Source organism: Pituophis catenifer, unplaced genomic scaffold (genome assembly GCF_029215685.1).
Source record: "Pituophis catenifer annectens isolate HBS135680 unplaced genomic scaffold, rPitCat1.0.hap2 SCAF_8, whole genome shotgun sequence".
Lineage (NCBI taxonomy): Eukaryota > Metazoa > Chordata > Lepidosauria > Squamata > Colubridae > Pituophis > Pituophis catenifer.
The window spans coordinates 76,356,149-76,374,710 of record NW_027256888.1 but is presented as its reverse complement, the minus strand read 5'-3'; the positions used below and the strand labels follow the sequence as shown (position 1 = coordinate 76,374,710).

Here is an 18,562-nt window from a genome sequence, read left to right as displayed (position 1 = left end):
GCCTATATGGTTTAAGGCAATCAGGTTACGAGTGGAACCAATGTATAGTGCAGGAATTACATAACATTGGGTTCTATGAGGGCGTAGCAGATAAATGTCTGTTTAAAAAAGAACAGGATGGATGTGTTTCATTCTTGTTACTCTTTACAGACGACATTGCCATAATTACCAGAACTGACGCTGAGGCCAGAGAGATTATCAGTCAGTTGCAAACAAAATTTAAACTTAGAAATCTAGGACATATACGGCATTATCTAGGGCTGGATATCCTGAAAACATCTAGAGGATTTAAAATTTCACAATCTAATAAGATCTGCAAATTGTTGACAAAATATGGGATGGAATTATGTAAACCTGCCAAGACTCCTATGACACAGGAATTTCAGCAGGATAGTTTGCAGAGTCCACAGTTCAGTAAAGAACTGTATCAATCATTAATAGGTAGTTTGTCGTATTTATTATTATTATTATTATCATCATCATCATCATCATCATCATCATCACAAAGTGGTATGACTATTGTTGATCGAAGGACGAAGAAACGAATGTTCTAGTATAAATATCTGAAAATAATTTTTATAAAAAAAGAGATGAATGAGGATGATGCTACAAAGGTACTTATTGGATCGGTAAAATGAGAAATTAGATAATTTAGTAAGTCATGAATATGAGGTGAGGAAGCACAAAAGACTTGTAACCGACCGGCACGCTTGTTTGCAATTGTATGGATGGTGGGTTTATGTTTTTATGTTTTGTTTTAAAATAAAAAAAGAATTCAATCCAGCAGGAGGGGAGGAATATCTGGATAACCCCGTTGGAAGGGACCTTGGAGGTCTTCTAGTCCAACCCCCTGCATGACGGGGGTTGCTTTTCCCTTTGGGGCTGCAAGGAAAGGCGGGGAGCAGCCGGGCGGCATCCAAAAAGTTTGCGCTCCGATCCCGAGGGCGCAAAAGAGCGGGGATCCCCTTGGGCGCTCCCCTGGTGTCAAGCGAGCCCAGCTGGCGGCGAGGCTCCACCCCGGCCTGGGCTGGTGGCCGGCCTCTCTCCCGGTGCCCATATAAGGCTCCTGGGCGGGAGGGCGCGGCCCTGCTTCGCTCGGGCTCCTCCGCGCTGAGCCTTCAGCCCCGAGCGCCGGTTGCCCCTCTTGCTGCTGCTGCTGCTGCTGCTGCTGGGGCCGCCGTGGCCATGGCGTGGCTGGGGGTGGAAGGCGAGGACGGCGGGCTAATGGCCGGGCTGTGGCAGGCCTTGCTGGCCGCCGTGGCGGCCGCCTTCATGACCTGGCTGTGGTTCGGAGGAGGAGGAGGAGGAGGAGGAGACGGGCAGCGGGAAAAGGCTGAGGAGCCCAAGGGGGACACGCGCGGAGCCAAAGGTACCGCCCGCCTTTCTTTCTTTCTTTCTTTCTTTCTTTCTTTCTTTCTTTCTTTTTCTTTCTTTCTTTCTTTCTTTCTTTCTTTCTTTCTTTCTTTCTTTCTTTCTTTCTTTCTCCCTCCCTCATTCTCCTTCCTTCTTTCCTTCCTTTCTCCCCTCACTCCTTTTTTTCTTCCTTCTTTCTTTTTTCCCTTCTTTCCTTCCTTTTTTCTCCCTCCCATTCTTCCTTCCTTCCTTACCCCTCACTCCTTCCTTTTCTCTCTGTCTCTTTCTCCTTCTTTCCTTTCCCCACTCCTTCCTTTTTTCTTCCTTCCTTCCTTTTTTCTCCCTCTCATTCCCCTTCCTTCTTTTCTTCCTTTCCCCTTCCCCTTCTTTCCTCCCTCCCTTCCTCATTCTCCTCCCTTTCTTTCTTTCCTTCCTTTCCCCCTCACTCCTTCCTTTTTTTCTTCCTTCCTTCCTTCCTTCCTTCCTTTTTCTCCCTCCCTCTCTCACCCTCTCTCCCTCAGTCTCCTTTCCCAACTCCTTCCTTTTTTCTCCCTTCCTTCACTTCCTTTTTTCTCCCTCCCTCTCTCTCCATCTCATTCTCCTTCCTTCCTTTCCCTCACTTTCTTTTTTTCTTCCTTCCTTCCTTCTTTCCTTCCTTCCTTTCTCCCTCCCTCTCCCTCCCTCATTCTCCTTCCTTTCCCCCTCATTCCTTCCTTTTTCCTTCCTTCCTTTCTTCCTTCCTCCTTCCCCGTCTTTCCTCCCTCCTTCCCTCATTCTCCTCCCTCCCTTCCTTTCCTTTCCCCCTCACTCCTTCCTTTTGTCTTCATTCCTTCCTTCTTTCTTTCTCCCTCTCTCATTCTTCCTCCTTTCCTCCCTCCCTCCCTGCTTCAGTCTTTTCCCTTTGTGCCGCCCCGTTTCTTCTGGGGTATAACACAGACTCTTGGAGCTGGAAGGGACCTCGGAGGTCATCTAGTCCAACCCCGTGCTCGAGTCAGGAGACCTTAATATATACAGCATCCCGTTCAAATGGTTGTCCGGCCTATTTTTGAAAAGGCTCCAGTTGAGGGAGCGCCCGCAACTCTTGTCAGCGTCTCCAGAAGCGGCTGCGCTTTTTTACGCGTCTCTGGCCCCTTTTTTGGAGAGGGGCGCGCGCCCTGCAGGCGCCTTTTCGGGCGGGCTCCGGCCTCCCTTCCTGCCTTTATTCTTGGACCACAATTTGGTTCTTGAACCCTCGCCTCTCCCCCCACCCCTATTGTGTGGTTCGTCCGCCTCGCTTTTGCTTTGGAGAGGCACGAAGTCCTCTTTCATACGACGCCCCCTCCCCCCTTTCCAACCTGGTCGGGAGAAAAGCCCTGCTAGAAATATTAGTGCCAACCTTGGAATGGGGAAGATGTGGTGGGGTGTGAGTGTGTGGCGCAATCCCAGCCCGTTTAGTATGTGGTGCCAAGTATGATGAAGGCCAAAACATAAAAAAATTAAAAATGGAAGGGATGACTTCTGCTCCTGGTGCCTTGTGTGAATGCAGCCAGAATGAGCTAAAGCGCTATATAAGTGGTATATATTGCTGTTAAACCTTTTAAGCATCCATTTTTAAATGGGGGGGGTTTTGGGAAAGTAGGATGGGGAAAGGGGCTGCCCTGCCGAAATCTCTGTTGCTAATAAAATCAGCGCAGCCCCAGAGGGCAAAATAACTTCTGTAAAGTTAGTTCCTCAACATATTTCATAATAGTTAACTGATACAGTATATGAAAAGGGTGGGGGGGGGCTTAATAATCACTGTGGGACTCTATCCAAAAACATGTTGGCTCATCCAGCCCTTGCATTGCCCAGTTGAGAGAGAGCTACATAACCTACTCTTGTGCAAGCTTGCAGGCTCCTACTGTATTTCTCCTTGCACCTTCCTCTATTCCTTCACAACTGTTCCTTCTCGAGTGCCTTTTTTGCAAGGGGACACCCCAGTGGTGGGATTCAAGTAATTTAACAACCGGTTCTCTGCCCTAATGATTTCTTCCAACAATCAGTTTGTTTTTTTTTTAATTTGATTTGTATGCCACCCTTCTCCGAAGACTCAGGTGCTCAGCAATAGCCTTCATCCTTTTGTATATTTATACAAAGTCAGCTTATTGCCCCCACAAACTGGGTCCTCAATTTACCTACCTTAGAAAGGATGGAAGGCTGAGTCAACCTTGAGCCTGGTGAGATTCGAACCTGCAATAATTGCAGGCAGCTGGTGTTAATAACAGGGTGCTTTAGACCACTGTACTATCAAGGCTCTACCAACTGCAGGCAGTTTGCCAAACTGCTCAGAAGATTAACAACCGGTTCTCCCGAAGTGGTGCGAACTGGCTGAATCCCACTACTGGGACACCCGAACCCATCAATTCTTTGCTGAGGATAATATTGGAGACGTGCTTGTGGGAACATTCACAACATTGCCTGGGGTTAAGCTGCGGCTGGCAATTTGTAAAAAATTGGCGTGGGAAAGAATGAGAAAAAGTTGCAGGCAGATATTTGTGCAGTAGCTTTTACAGCAGGGCTGCCCAAGCTTGGAAACCTCTGGACTTCAACTCCCAGAATTCCACGGCTGGGGAATTCTGGGAGTTGAAGTCCACAGTTCTTAAAAGTTGCCAAGTTTGGACACCCTTCGTTTAAGAGCAGGGGTCTCCAACCTTAGCAACTTTTAAGACTTGTGGACTTCAACTCCCAGAATTCCTCAGCCAGCAAAGCTTTTGCAGAAGGGATGTCCAATCTTGGCAACTTTAAGACCTGTGGACTTCCAGCTCCCAGAATTCCACAGCTGGGGAATTCTGGGAGTTGAAGTCCACAGGTCTTAAAAGATTGGATAAATCATATTAAAAATAAATAAATAAATAAATCTTGTTTTAGAGCAAGAGATATTGCTTGCTCTTGGTAATCAAAGAAGATTGAATGGTGGCTGGCACCGAATCGGGCAGCTAGAATGCCTTTGGCCAGCCAATTCAGTGGCGCCTTGGCAGGATTCTTACAGCTATAGAAGGGCAACTATGCAAAGTATCGTCTTAGATTGTGCGACCTTTGCATGGATCGCGGTGCCCGGCCTGCCATCAGTTCTACAGGCCCCACAGGAATCCTTGGCATCTGGGCTTGTGTTTGCCTAATATATGGACAGGCCATGCAGAACCAGCTATTTTTAGCTCCCTTGTGCCAGTGCCCTGCTGACCGTTATGCTTAATCATGGCACAGCCGAACAAGAGCCTTTGCTCTTAAAATTTAACAGAGCTCAAATCAATCAGTTTCAAGAGTACAGCGGGAGAAAACGCTTCTTGCAAAGTTAAAAATAAATTGAGCCAAGGGGGAAAAAGTCCAGAACTGGAAAATAACTGCTGAAAATAACTCTTCAGTAAAGATAGTAATTGCTTGTGATTGAATTGCTTGCATTTTTTTTTTTTTTGCCATGACTAATCTTGTCATTTGGACCAGCTCAGGTGAAAAGGGGGAGGGGAAGGGGGGGGTCTAATTAAACAATGGACAACAATTTCTTGGCATTTCAGCTATGGTGAAGCCTTAACTTCACAATAGGTTCTCCTTTGCCAGCTGGCTTGGAGTGCAGCCTGGCATTTGACTCGAGCAGGAACAGCCCGGAAAGGAAGGTGTGGTCCTATAACAGCTCTTTGCGAGGGCTGATGGCATTTGCTAGACTATTTTTGCAGCTTTCCTTCTGTATGCTGGGTCTAGTTTTCATCTTACAGTTTGAATCAGACCCAGTAAATAGCAGTGAGTTGCTATTGCTTGCTCACTAGCATGCAGTGAAGAAGTACCGTATTTTTCGGAGTATAAGGCGCTTTGGACTATAAGACGCACCTACCTTTTTTGGGGAGGAAAACAAGAAAAGAAGAAGAAAAAATCTGCCTCTGCCTCCCAGCAGTTTGTCTCCTTGCAGCAAACAGCCTGTTTCAGTTTCATTTTCAGCACAGTCTGATTAGCACAAGAAAAAAAAATCTGCCTCCCAGCAATTTGCCTCCTTGCAGCAAACCGTGGAGGCTGAAAATGGGGCGTGCGGAGACAGCAATAGGCAATGGCAATCCCTCCAGCTTGAAACAGCTGATGGTCAGGAGACTGATCCAACCGACTATCAGCTGCTTGTGCTAATCAAGCTGTGCTGAAACTGAAACTTGCTGCTTGCTGCAAGGAGGTAAATTGCTCAGAGGCAGAGGCCAAAGGGTGGGGGCCAGCTACATTCAGTGTATAAGATGCCCCCAAATTTTCACCCTCTTTTAGGGAGGGGGAAGTGTGTCTTATACTCCGAAAAATACAGTCTCACTTCGAAACAATCCCCAAGCACTTTAATTCAAGCTCATAATTATAATTCTTTTTTGTATTATTATTATTATTATTATTATTATTATTATTATTATTATTATTATTCTTCATGCTAGCTGTCTGGAGATTCTGAATCATGCAGATCATGGTTGTCCCAAAGATGCCTTTTCCCAAAAGGCAACTGGACTTTCTTGATTTTTCTTTTTTCCTTTGAAAACGTTTCACTTCTCATCCAAGAAGCTTCTTTGCTTCATCGAAGAAGCTTCTTGGATGAGAAGCGAAACGTTTTCAAAGAGAAAACCAAGGAAATCCAGTTGCCTTCTGGAAAAAGAATCTTTGGGATTCACCCTAGCATTTACAGCGCATTTATATTCCACCGATTTTTAAAAAACATATCAAAAGGCACTGAAAATAAGGTAGGGACACCTGGTGAGGATTTTGCTGCTAGACATGAAACTCTTGTCAATCCTAATTGCCACTGAGCACAGAAGCCAAATTTGTATTTGTTCTAACCTAGGCTTCCCAAAAACACGAAGCCGACTCCTTGTCCCGATAAAATCTCTTTTATTTAGTTTAAAGGGAATTCCTCTCCGGCAAAGTCCCGGCCAACAATCTTTCAAGAGATTCCACAACTACAGACCTCTATCAGGCTTGGAGAGTTGCCAGACCGATATCTTCCAAACACCACTCTGTAGAAGACAATTCTTGTCAAGAAGTCAGGAACAGATCTTCACTCTAATGAATTGAACTAATTGTTTCCTGCAAACTCCCCTCTCCTTTCACTCCTCTTTATTCCCTCTGGGAGGGGCCATTCACCGTCCATGTGTGGCTGTACTCCTGAGTTGCCCCTTGTTCTTTAGCTGTTCCCTTTATTTGGCAACTCTGCGCATGCGCACACTGGGAACAGGCTCCAGCTGTTCATCTGTCTCACTGATGTCTGACTCCGAAGGCAGCTGATACCTGTCATACGGCCCTGGCCCCCTCTCTGCCTCCGACGCAGAGCCCTCATCAGAGCCTTCCCCAGACTCCAGGACTGGCCCATGTTCCTCCCCAATCTCCTCACTGTCTGAGTCTGCCACCAGCTCTGCTGGCTGATGGTGGGCCACAACAGTATTGAGGAATTCCATGTCGGGAGAACAAATACAGTTTGTGTGGGATTAAATCATCAATCAGGACATTTCCCTCGCTTTAAAGAGTCGTGGTGTGGTGGTGCACAAAATTACATGTACGAGGAATGTAGGACTGAGTTTTCATAGCTAACCATATCTTTTCTGTTTAGACCCATTTCAGAGAACCGGTGATGGTGTCGTTTCGGAAACAAAACCAGCATGTGTGTCCAGCCCACAGGAGCCACTAGAGAACCATGTTACACTCTCAGGAGATCATCATACCCCTGACGGTTTCATACAACCTCCTGAAATAGAAGCAGTTGTCAAAGAGCCTGTAATCCCATTTATGAACTGTTCAGAATATCTAAGGAGCGAAGCATCCAATCACCCCAACACAGCCTCCGAACCGCCCCAAAGCCATGAAGTGGAAGCCCGTGAGGAGAGAACGTCAGCCGAAGTAGACAACTCTGGTGATAAGCCTGAGGAGAAACTCAACCAAGATCTGGGTCCAGAAACTGTGGATCCTGAAGATGTTGAGGCCATCAGGAAACCTTGCGCAGATGACGTTGGCAACAAGGACTTGGAACAAGGGAAGAGAATTGCGGCCGTGCCCCCCATGCCCCAGACTGTCCATGTGGTTTTCCGTGTCCACTACATCACTCATTTGGAAGCCCAGGAGATCGCGATCACAGGTGACCACGAGTGTCTGGGCCAATGGCGCCATTATATACCCCTCATGTGTGACAAAGATGGCTTCTGGTCAGACTCCGTGGTTCTACCGTTTGATACCAGCGTTGAGTGGAAGTTCATCTTGGTGGAGAGTGGCAAGATCGTGCGATGGGAAGAGTGTGCCAACCGAACGCTAGTAACTGAACACGAAGATCAGGTGGCCCATAAGTCGTGGGGATATCACTGAACAGAAGGAGTATATTTCTCTGTCTTTACTTACCTACCTTAGTGCTTCTTCTTGCTGTGTGTTTTACTAGGACTGCCTCATAGCTAGTTTTTCTTCCACTAGGTTAGGTTTCAAGATAGAAACACGTTCTTCAAATGAAGTCAAACCATGGACTCCCTAATAGGAAACAGGTTAGGTGCTGTAGTGGGCAATGTTTCAAAATAAAACATTTTCAACTCTCAAGTTGACATTGTATTGTGTGAAGAGACAGGTGTGTGAATCAGGGACTCTGGATATAAGATAAGGATAGTTGGACTGTTCTGTAACTGTTTTAAAACATTCTTAGTTTATGATGACTGCATCCAAAAGCAATAAAGATGGACTTTTTACAATGATGGCTGGGCCTTTATATATTTTTTTTTATCTGTAAAACCCTTTATTGGGATTCAAATATTTCAGCTTATCAAAATATATAATGCAAAAATACAAACAGAACAAAGATAATAGGTAAGTAAGGGAGGGGAAGGGGAAGAGAGAAAAGTGTAGGGAAAAAGGAAAAGCATTGACTTCAGACCCCTTTTGGTGCAGTAGAATAAGTTAATAACATAAAACCTCAATTCTTGATTCTTAGATGATAATGTATACTAGCCATTTCTATAACAGCAAACCTATCTAATTGGCAAAACCCAACATCAAAGTTTCATTTTTTTCCCCCCACCTCAAGCACAAAGTCCAAGAGTGGTTTCCAAGAAGAAGATGGCTGGCCTTTATATTTTGGGTGCTAAAAAAAGGGGTGGTCTTGATTTTACCTGCATTTTATCTGGGAGACCCTCCCTCTAAGCATTGCTGGAGGACACATACATCTGCAACTCGCTTGATTTTGGAAAAAATTGCCCTTTACCATGTCTGTCCTGTGCCCAGCACAGCCTTAGGCATGGTGTTAATTCATTAAAATAGAACATGTATAAAAGAGTTAGAAAATTAAGCTCCCATTGTTTTAATACTATTTTTATCACAACGGGGTTGCCAGTTCCTGGTTTTGTTATTGAAAAGGTTAGGATGACGATTAGGCAAAAATACTGTAATAAAGCTAAACAATTTTATTACAATGACATAAATATTGTAATAAAGTTAAACAAAGTTAACCTGGATGTATTTTTAAAATAAATATTGAGTTTCTAAAAATAACCTGGCTAATGCAATTATCTGTACAAGCACGTTAGTTTACGGTTAATAATTGTAATGAATCCATGCCCTCTCTAAAATACAAAGGAAAAAAGCTTCCTTCACTTCAGTGTAAGTAAAAAAGTTAAATTGATTTGATCCTAAATATAGTGACTTGCACTTTGGAAGAAAAGTAAGATTCTATCAATGGTGGGTTGCTATCAGTTCGCCCCGGTTCGGGCGAATCAGTAGCAGCGGCACGGGAGGCTCCGCCCACCCACCCGGATGTCATTAAATATGACCTACACATGTGCAGAAGCTTCTGTGCATGCACAGAAGTGGCGAGCGTGTGAGCGAACCGGTAGCAAAGGTAAGTGAAACCCACCCCTGGATCGGTGGGTTTCTCCCGGTTCAGCCCAGTTCTCCCGAGCCGGTAGTGGTGACAATATGACGACACCGAATCAGTTCTGCCCCCCCCGCCGCCCCCCCCCCGTGTTATTCTTACCTTTTATTTGGCCCCACCCCCAATCTATTGCTGCCTCCTGAGTCCCAGCTGATGGTTAGAGGGAAGAAAACTCTTGCCGCGGGCTTCAAAGGGCCGCCCTACAGCTGATCAGTGTTAAAAGAAAATAAATGAGTAGACCGGTGCCTGCAAAAATACATGAGTAGATCAGTGCCTGCAAAAAATAAATGGGTAGACTGGTACAGCTCTGCAAGCAATTAAAAACCTGGTAGACCAGTACCTCTGCTAAATCCTAAATAATTGTCACATGACCATCAAGCCATGCCCACAAAATAAGCCACGCCCACAGAACCGGTAGTAAAAAAAATTAGAACCCATCCCTACCCCGGATTTTATACATGTATTTAGTAATTATGTGATCTTCATACTTGTTATTTGAATGGACATAAATGGGAACTATGAATGATTGAAATCACTTCCCTGAAATTGCTTTAAAAAAAATACAGTTGTCAAACTCTAAACCCTAACCCTTACTTGAAATTCCTGATTAGCTGTTTTAACCACCAAATCCAGTTTGGCAGGTATTAACACTAAACAGTTCCTTCTTTCTCTTGAATTATGATTTAGCTTTTCTTAAGCTGCCCCTGCTTTGCTGCTTTACTGCATTCTGTGAAGTATATTACTAGTTTATGTCCAATAATCATAAAGCCACAGAATATTATGTCAGAATTACAGAATAACACAGTTTGGACCTTGGAGGTCTTCTTGTCCAATCCTTACTCAAGCGGGAGATTCATACAATTCGAGACAAGCGGCTGTCCAATCTCTTCTTAAAAATTTCCAGTGTTGGAGCATTCACAACTTCTGGAGGCAAGTTGTTCCACTGATGAATTGTTCTCACTGTCAGGAAATTTCTCCTTAGTTCTAGGTTGCTTCTCTCCTTGATAATTTATTTTTATTTATTTATTTATTTAATTTGTATACCGCCTTTCTCCAACAGGACTCAGGGCGGTGAACAGCTACGGTAAAACACAACGTATAAAATTTAAAAGCAATTTAAAAGACATTAAATAATTTCGGCCATCAATTGAAAACAACCCAGTTAAAACCAATTACAAATTAAAACTGCAGGGATGGGATCAAGCCAGCCCGGCTAGATGAAATAGATGTGTTTTCAGGACCTGACAAAAAGTCCGGAGGTCTGGTATCGTGCGTATCTCTGGGGGTAGGTCGTTCCAGAGGGCAGGTGCCGCCACAGAGAAGGCTCTCCCCCTGGGGGTCGCCAGCTGACATTATCTGGCCGACGGCACCCTGAGGTGGCCCTCTCTGTGCGAGCGAACTGGCCGGTGGGAGGCTATTGGCAGAAGGCGGTCTCGTAGATACCCCGGCCTTAAGCCATGGAGCGCTTTAAAGGTGGTCACCAACACCTTGAAGCGCACCCGAAAGACCACAGGAAGCCATAAGCTTCCATCTGTAATTCTTCTTGATAAGCTTCTTCCTGTAATTCCATTCTTGTCCTGCCCTCAGGTGCTTTGGAGACCCCCTCTTCCCTGTGACAGCACCTCAATTATTGGACGACTCCTGTCTTGTAAACCCTAGTCCTTTTGTTAAACTAGACATACCCAGTTTCCGCAACCGTTCATTGTACATTTCAGCCTCCGATTCCCGAATCCCGAATTTCTCTTCTTTGCACTCTTTCTCAAGAGCAACTAATGTCCATCCATTATTCCTTGTCTGGCCTTTGGGTGCCTTGGAAAATAGCTTTGGCCCCCCTCCACTCTGTGATAGCCCTTCAAATATTGGAAATCAGCTATCCTGTCTCCTCTGGTCCTTCTCTTCACTAGACTAGCCATGTCTAGCCTTGCAACCGTTCATTGTATGTTTGTTTTTTTTAATTTGATTTATATGCCGCCCTTCTCCGGAGACTCAGGGCGGCTTACAATGCGTTAAGCAATAGCCTTCATATTTTTGTATATTTATACAAAGTCAGCTTATTGCCCCCACAAACTGGGTCCTCAATTTACCCACCTTAGAAAGGATGGAAGGCTGAGTCGACCTTGAGCCTGGTGAGAATTGAACTCGCAGTAATTGCAGGCAGCTGGATGTTAAATGCTGCCTTAGGAAGCATTAGCCTCCTACGCCACTCAGGCTTTTAGCCTCCAGTCCCCTAATCATCCTGATTGCTCTTCTCTGCACTCTTTCTAGAGTCTCAACATCTTTTTTTTATACTGGGATAAGAGCGCTCCAAAAGCACAAATACCATTGTTAGCCTGCAATACCATTTCCAGCTGCCGGATTCTTACTCAACCAATGATTAATATAATGCAGAGAGAGCCAGCCCGGTCAACAGTGAGGTCAAGGATCCCTGGTTTAGTTTGAACAAGATCTGCTCTGTGCCACGGGGTCATTCTTTAACCAGGAGGCTTCCCTTATAACAGGAAAGCAGTCCGCTCTCTTTCAGCAAGACGATTTCTCTGTCGGAAACCAAATGGACTCTTTTTTGTGTGGGCGCGTTGGGAGTAGAGTATATTATAGGATGTATATTTTCTTTATATGGGATGAGAAATCCTAACAGTGAGGTGTTCTGACCCAGCTCCCCAAACATGGCAAACCCTCTGTAATTAAATCAACGATTCCTTTATTAGGAGCGCCAGCAGCCCTGGCAAAAAGTTTCTCTCTCAATGCAGGCTAACAAGTCCATCCGGCAGGGAGATAAATAGTTGTTTGCCACATCTATTCATCTCCGCCCCCTGCCTTTTATCCCCAGAGGTAGGGTGGGGCTTCACTAGCAGCGGTGGCTCTTCCGTCCCAAGGATCAGCCCATAGATTTCCACTGCTCTCCTCTCCTCTGCCTTCTGTGCATCAGGCACTGGACCCAGCTGTTCCTCCCCTTTCTCATCAGCCACCTCCAGACCTGGGAGCTGTTGACTCTCCATCTGAGGGTTGACGGACAGCCCAGGCTCCACCTCTGTCTCTCTCTCTGCCAGCTCTATTCCCTCTTCTCACTCGGAGCTCTCAGGTTGCCTGCATGCTGACCCTGATTCCCACACCTCCTCCTCCTCCTCTGATTCGGCTGCTAGAGGGGCCGGCGGCCGAAAGGCCACAACATGAGGACAATTAACCAAGGGAACAGCTTGCCTTCAGAAATCGTGGGCGCTCCATCACCGGAGGTTTTTAAGAAGAAACTAGACAGCCACTTATCTGAAATAGTATAGAGCAGGGGGCTGGACTAGATGACCTCCAAGGTCCCTTCCAGCTCCATTCTGTTCTAATTCTAAATGCAGGTAGTCCTTGATTTGCAACCACGATCGATTCCCAACATTTCTGTTGCTAAGCGAGACAGTTGCGAGACAGCTGTGAAGTGAGTTTTGACCCATTTTGCGACCTTCCTTGCCACGGTGGCTAAGTAAATCCCTACGGTTGTTAAGTCAGTAACATGGTTGTTGAGTGAATCTGGCTTCCCCATTGACTTGGCTAATCAGAAGGTGACCCTGGGACACTGCAACCGTCCTAAATATGAACCGGTGTCTATGTGTCTGAATTTTGATCACGTGACGACAGGGATGCAGCAACGGTCATAAGTGTGAAAAAACGCTCATAAGACACTTTTCCCAGTGCTGTTGTAACTTCAAACCAGGGGTGAAATGTAAAATTTGTTACTACCGGTTCTGTGGGCGTGGCTTGGTGGTGGTGGGTAATGTGACTGGGTGGGCGTGGCCAACATTTTTTTTTTTTAACTTTCAAAGCATTTTTTCTAATGCTTTGAAAAGTCTCTGCCGATCAGGCAACTCAGCTGGGATCGTCAGAGACTTTTCAAAGCCTTTTTTTAACCACCTCTTCGGCCAAGAGGTTGCAGAAAAAATTGTTTTGAAAAGCCTCTGATGACCCCAGCTGAGCCACGCGATCATCAGAGGCTTTTTTTTTTTTCAAATGCTTTTAAAAGCATTTTTTTGTCAGAAGAGGTGGTAGAAAAAATGCTTTTAAAAGTTTTTTTTAAAAAAGCCTCTGATGATCGTGCGGCTCAGCTGGGCATGGGTGGTGGTGGTGGTGTAGGGATTTTTGCTACCGGTTCTCCGAATCACCCGCCGACATCGCTACTGGATCGGGCGATCCGGTCCGAACCGGAAGTATTTCACCCCTGCTTCAAACGGTCAGTAAATGAATGGTTGTTCATTAAGGACTACTTTTATGGTTCACTTAGGACTACTACTATTTGTCTGAAGTGGTGTAGGGTTTCTTGCCTAAGCAGGGGGTTGGACTAGAAGACCTCCAAGGTCCCTTCCAACTCTGTTATTCTATTCTATTCTATTCTATTCTATTCTATTCTATTCTATTCTATTCTATTCTATTCTATTCTATTCTATTCTACTTGTATGGGTAAAATAGACATCTGAAAGACAGAATCTGGGTTTGATGGGCAATCGTCCTTTTCATTTGCCTCTTTCGTTACTAAAATAACCCAGCCCTTGCCGTTAAACATCTGTCTGCAACATATAAAGAATACTTAAATCGCTTAGAGAGATATTATAATCAGATCCCTGCTGACAGAGCCTTTCCAAGCTGGATGGCCTATTTTTGGCATGAGTCATCGGACATTTAAATAGCACTACTTCGTTCGGTTTCATGAAAGCAGGTTATGGGGTTTCCCTAAGACGGATGGAGGAACGGGGTACTTTCTGAAACGGCACCCGTTTCATTTGATCTTGTTTTGAATCTGCGTCCAATTTATTTTGCAGGAGGACTGAAGTTAAAATAAGCCTAAGGCGAACAGTAGGGCCCTGAGACTTTCGGTTTAGGGCATGCCATAGCTTGCTTTGAAAGTGAAGGGAAACAATAATAAGGATATAATAAATAATACTAGAATATGATATACTGGTATACTAGATTCTGTAACCATTAGGTTCCTGTAATACATATATGCCTTTGTATTTCTATCACATATATTATGCCTTTATATTTGTATCTCCTGTAACAAACATATTCTGTTATTAGGCCTCTGTAATGTATCTGGTATTTGTCAAACATATGTTTTTTTTTTTTAATTTGATTTATATGCCGCCCTTCTCCAGAGACTCAGGGCGGCTTACAATGCGCTAAGCAATAGCCTTCATCCTTTTGTATATTTATACAAAGTCAGCTTATTGCCCCCACAAACTGGGTCCTCAATTTACCTACCTTAGAAAGGATGGAAGGCTGAGTCAACCTTGAGCCTTGGTGAGATTCGAACCTGCAGTAATTGCAGGTGGCTGTGTTAATAACAGGGTGCATTAGAACACTGTACTATCAAGGCTCTTGATAGTACAGTGTCCCTGTCCCTGCCATTTGACCTGAACCCATATCAATCTTCTCCCTGTTTTTTCTTGTGCCATCTAAGAGCATGGTACGTATCTCCAAGGGATAATTTACACCTCAGCCCTAATTTATGTTTGATCTGGATAAGATCTTGTCTTCCAGAGCCAGGGGCCAAAGTGGCCAATTGAGTAAACAAAGAAATGCTCAAGATGACTAATTGGGAAGCTTCTATTCCCCCTTGTAGGGCAACAAGGAATACATAAACCTAAATTAGGAGGCCAGAATTGGGTACTAAGCTGACGTCTCTGAGGGTATAAAAGGATGCCATACCTTCCCCAAGGAGTGGCTATTTCCTCACATGCATTGTATCTGTATGGTCTGGATATAGTTCCACCCAGTATTTTGTTTTTGGCCATAAATAAAATGTTTTTTTGTTTTTTTTTTGCAAGCCTCGTCTTGAGTCTCTCTCTTTGGCATTCTGGTGACTCAGGTATATTTTGGGACCTTACAAAAGATTTGCAGTTTGAAATTGTTATTAATCCTGCTTTCATCTTACCAAGTGATGAACTAATGCTCAGGATAAGAAGGTTCCAATATTGCAAAGGGGGGGAATACTGAACATTTTAAGCAGAATAACAGAGTTGGGAAGGGACCTTGGAGGCCCCTTTTTCAAGCAAGAAACGTTACATCATTTCAGACAAATGGTTGTCCAATCTCTTCTTAAAAACCTCCACTTCTGGAGGGAAGCTGTTCCACTGCTTAATTGTTTTCACTGTCAGGAAATTTCTCCTCAGTTCTAGGTTGCTTCTCTCCTTGATTAGTTTCCACCCATGGCTTCTTATCCTGCCCTCAGGTGTTTGGGAAAATAGTTTGAGCCCCCTCTTCTTTGTGGCAGCCCCTCAAATATTGGAACACTACTATTATGTCATCTTCTAATCCTTCTTTTTATTAGACTAGTCACTAGACCAGTGTTTCTCAACCTTGGTAGCTTGAAGATGGGGGGACTTCAACTCCCAGAATCCCCCAGCCAGCAGCGCTGGCTGGGGGTTTCTGGGAGTTGAAGTCCCCCCATCTTCAAGCTACCAAGGTTGAGAAACACTGCACTAGACAAACCCAATTCCTCCAACCTTCATATATCTTTTATATCTTAGCCTACAGTCCCCTAATCGGGTTTTTTTTTTTTTTGGAAAAGTTTTTATTTTTATTTCTCATAAACCCATTTAAATGTACAGTCTCTTATCCATCATTAATCATTCCTCTTATGTTTTAACTATCTTAAATTATTATTTATTAATTGTTCGGGGCTGCTCTTTTACCATTTCCTCTCTTTTATTTTACCACAACTCTTCTACCCTTCTCTTCCTTCTTCTGACGCTTTCTACATTCTTCTTCTTCTTCTTTTTATTTTAAAAACAAAATTTATTAAACATATAAAAAGTAAAATGTTATACCATGCATATACAAAATACATATACTGGCTTAACATATTTTTAAATTTTTAATTTTTAATTGGGGTTTGTCATTTTAAACTGGGGCCAAATTAATATATATATTCTTTTAATTGTTTTTAATGTTTGTATTGTATGTTTTTATCTGGCTGTACACCGCCCTGAGTCCCTTGGGAGAAGGTGCGGTATATAAATTCGAAATAAAATAAAAATAAATAAAATATATTAATACAGACGAGAATACATAAAAAAAAGTGACTTTGGTCTACTTTCTTCATTCCTCCACTCCTTCCCTTTCCTACTTTCCCTTCCCTTCCCCCACTCCTCTCTTCTTCCTTTTCTAACCCTCTTTCCTTTTCCCCCTCTCCTTTCTTCCTCTCTTTTTCCCTCTTTTCTATCCCTCACTTTCTATCCCCTAATCGTTTTTGTTGCTCTTCTCTGCTTATTTATTTATTAATTCAGTTTGTATGCCACCCCTCTCCGAAGACTCAGGGCGGCTCACAATGCATTTAAAATCATTATAAAAAAACATTTAAAAATTAAAAACATTAAAACTCATTCACACCATTCATGGCCGGATCTCGCCGGATCGCAAGAGCGAGATCAACGGCCCCAGGCCTGCCGGAAAAGCCAGGTCTTCACCGCTTTTCGGAAGGCCAATAGGGTGGGGATGGTCCGGACCTCAGGAGGTAACTGGTTCCAGAGAGCTGGGGCAGCCACAGAGAAGGCCCACCCCCGCGGGCCCGCCAGCCGGCATTGTTTAGCTGACGGGACCCAGAGGAGACCAACTCTGTGGGCTCTTACCGGTTGTTTATTTATTTTTATTTATTTATTTATATTTGAATTTATATACCGCCCTTCTCCCCCTAGGGACTCAGGGCGGTGAACAGCCGAAATTAAAATACATACAATATAAAAGTTAAGATAGCTAAAATAAATTAAATCAATCGGCCCCCAATTTAAAACCCCAAAGCTATACAATTAAAAACTAACCCATAAAAACCCTAATTAGGCTAGGCCAGCTTGCTGAAATAAAAACGTCTTCAGGGCCTTACGGAAAGTGCGGAGATTTGGGATCAGTCGTATTCCGGGAGGAAGCTCATTCCAGAGGGCGGGTGTCCCCACAGAGAAGGCTCTCCCCCTGGGGGCCGCCAGCCGACATTGCTTGACTAATGGCACCCTGAGGAGGCCCTCTCTGTGAGAGCGTATTGGCTGGTGGGAGGTTATCGGTAGCAGAAGGCAGTCTCGTAAATACCCTGGCCCTAAGCCATGGAGTGCTTTAAAGGTGAGAACCAACACCTTGAAGCGCATCTGGAAGACCACCGGGAGCCAGTGCAGCTCGCGCAGGAGAGGTGTTATATGGGAGCGCCATGTCGCTCCCGTAATCACCCGCGTGGCCGCATTCTGGACCAGTTGGAGCTCCGGGTGCTCCTCAAGAGGAGCCCCATGTAGAGACCTTGGGAGTTATGCGGTAGAAGGCGGTCTCGAAGATACCCTGGCCCTGAGCCATGTAGGGTTTTAAAGGTAATAACCAACACCTTGAATTGTGACGGGAGACTGTCCTCTTTCTAGAGCAGTGGTGTCAAACTCGATTTCATTGAGGGCCACATCAGTGTTGTGTTTGTCCTCGGGGTGGGTGGGTGGTGGGGCCTGGCCAGGGTGGTTGTGGCCAGCTCAACATCACTTGTGTCGAGGGCACCCGAGTGCTCTGCCAGCAAAAACGGAGCTGCACGCGGGCCTCCCGAGCTCCATTTTCACTGGCAAGAGGCACCACAAGCCGGTCCTTCGCTGTTTCCAGGGCGGCCCGCGGGCCAGATCTAAACACCCCGTGGGGTCATATCACCCCTGTTCTAGAGTGTCAACATCTTATTTATTTCGTGGCAACCGAAACCGAATGCAATATTTCAAGCACACACACACAACACAGCAGAGACAGGTGTCTGCAGGAGGGGTGTGCAGATACTATATCAGATGGTGCTAAACATTTTTTGGATTTATATTTAAACGACTGATGCAAAGTTCCCTGCACTGGTGTTTGAACAGATGGCTGCCCTTTCATTAGTCTGCTTTTGCCTGACAAGCCAATCACAAAAATTGGGGGTGGGGGGAAACTCCTGAATTGAAAACTTATAATAATATAAAATCAGGGGTGGGCTGCTGGGGGTTCATAGGGGTTCGGGAGAACCTCTAGCTAAGATTCCGTGTAGTTCGGAGAACCCCCAAATCCCACTCCTGGCTGGCCCTTCCCATCCCACCCCACCCCTCCCCTCCTAGGAGTCCCCACACGGCCCATTTTGGATGCAGGTAAGTGTAGGGCACATGCGGAAGCTTGGGGAGGGTGAAAAACAGGCCTACCGGAAGTTCGGGAAGGCCGGAAACGGGCCTGTTTTCAGCCTCCAGAGGGCCTCTGGAGCCTGGGAAGGCCAATTTTGCCCTCCCGGAGGCTCAAGGAAAGCCTCCGGAGCAGGGGTGAAATGCTCCCGGTTCGGACAGGCTCGGGTGAGTAGGTAGCGATGGCGGTGGGCAGTTTGGAGAACCG

At 45.1% G+C, this 18,562-nt stretch overlaps 1 protein-coding gene across 1 annotated transcript; it reads left to right on the top strand.

The window, feature by feature from the left end:
- The first annotated feature begins 1,119 nt into the window (after positions 1 to 1,119).
- STBD1 (starch binding domain 1) lies at positions 1,120 to 8,051 on the top strand. Its single transcript, XM_070948757.1, has 2 exons — positions 1,120 to 1,369; positions 6,932 to 8,051. The coding sequence occupies exons 1-2, from the start codon at positions 1,186 to 1,188 to the stop codon at positions 7,675 to 7,677; spliced, it is 930 nt and encodes a 309-aa protein (XP_070804858.1). The 5' UTR covers positions 1,120 to 1,185; the 3' UTR covers positions 7,678 to 8,051.
- The last annotated feature ends 10,511 nt before the right edge of the window (positions 8,052 to 18,562 follow it).

Coding starts and splice junctions, on each gene's coding strand:
- STBD1 (XM_070948757.1), top strand. CDS start 1,186: ATGGCGTGGCTGGGGGTGGAAGGCGAGGACGGCGGGCTAATGGCCGGG. Junction 1,370..6,931: donor GGACACGCGCGGAGCCAAAG/GTACCGCCCGCC, acceptor TTTTCTGTTTAG/ACCCATTTCAGAGAACCGGT.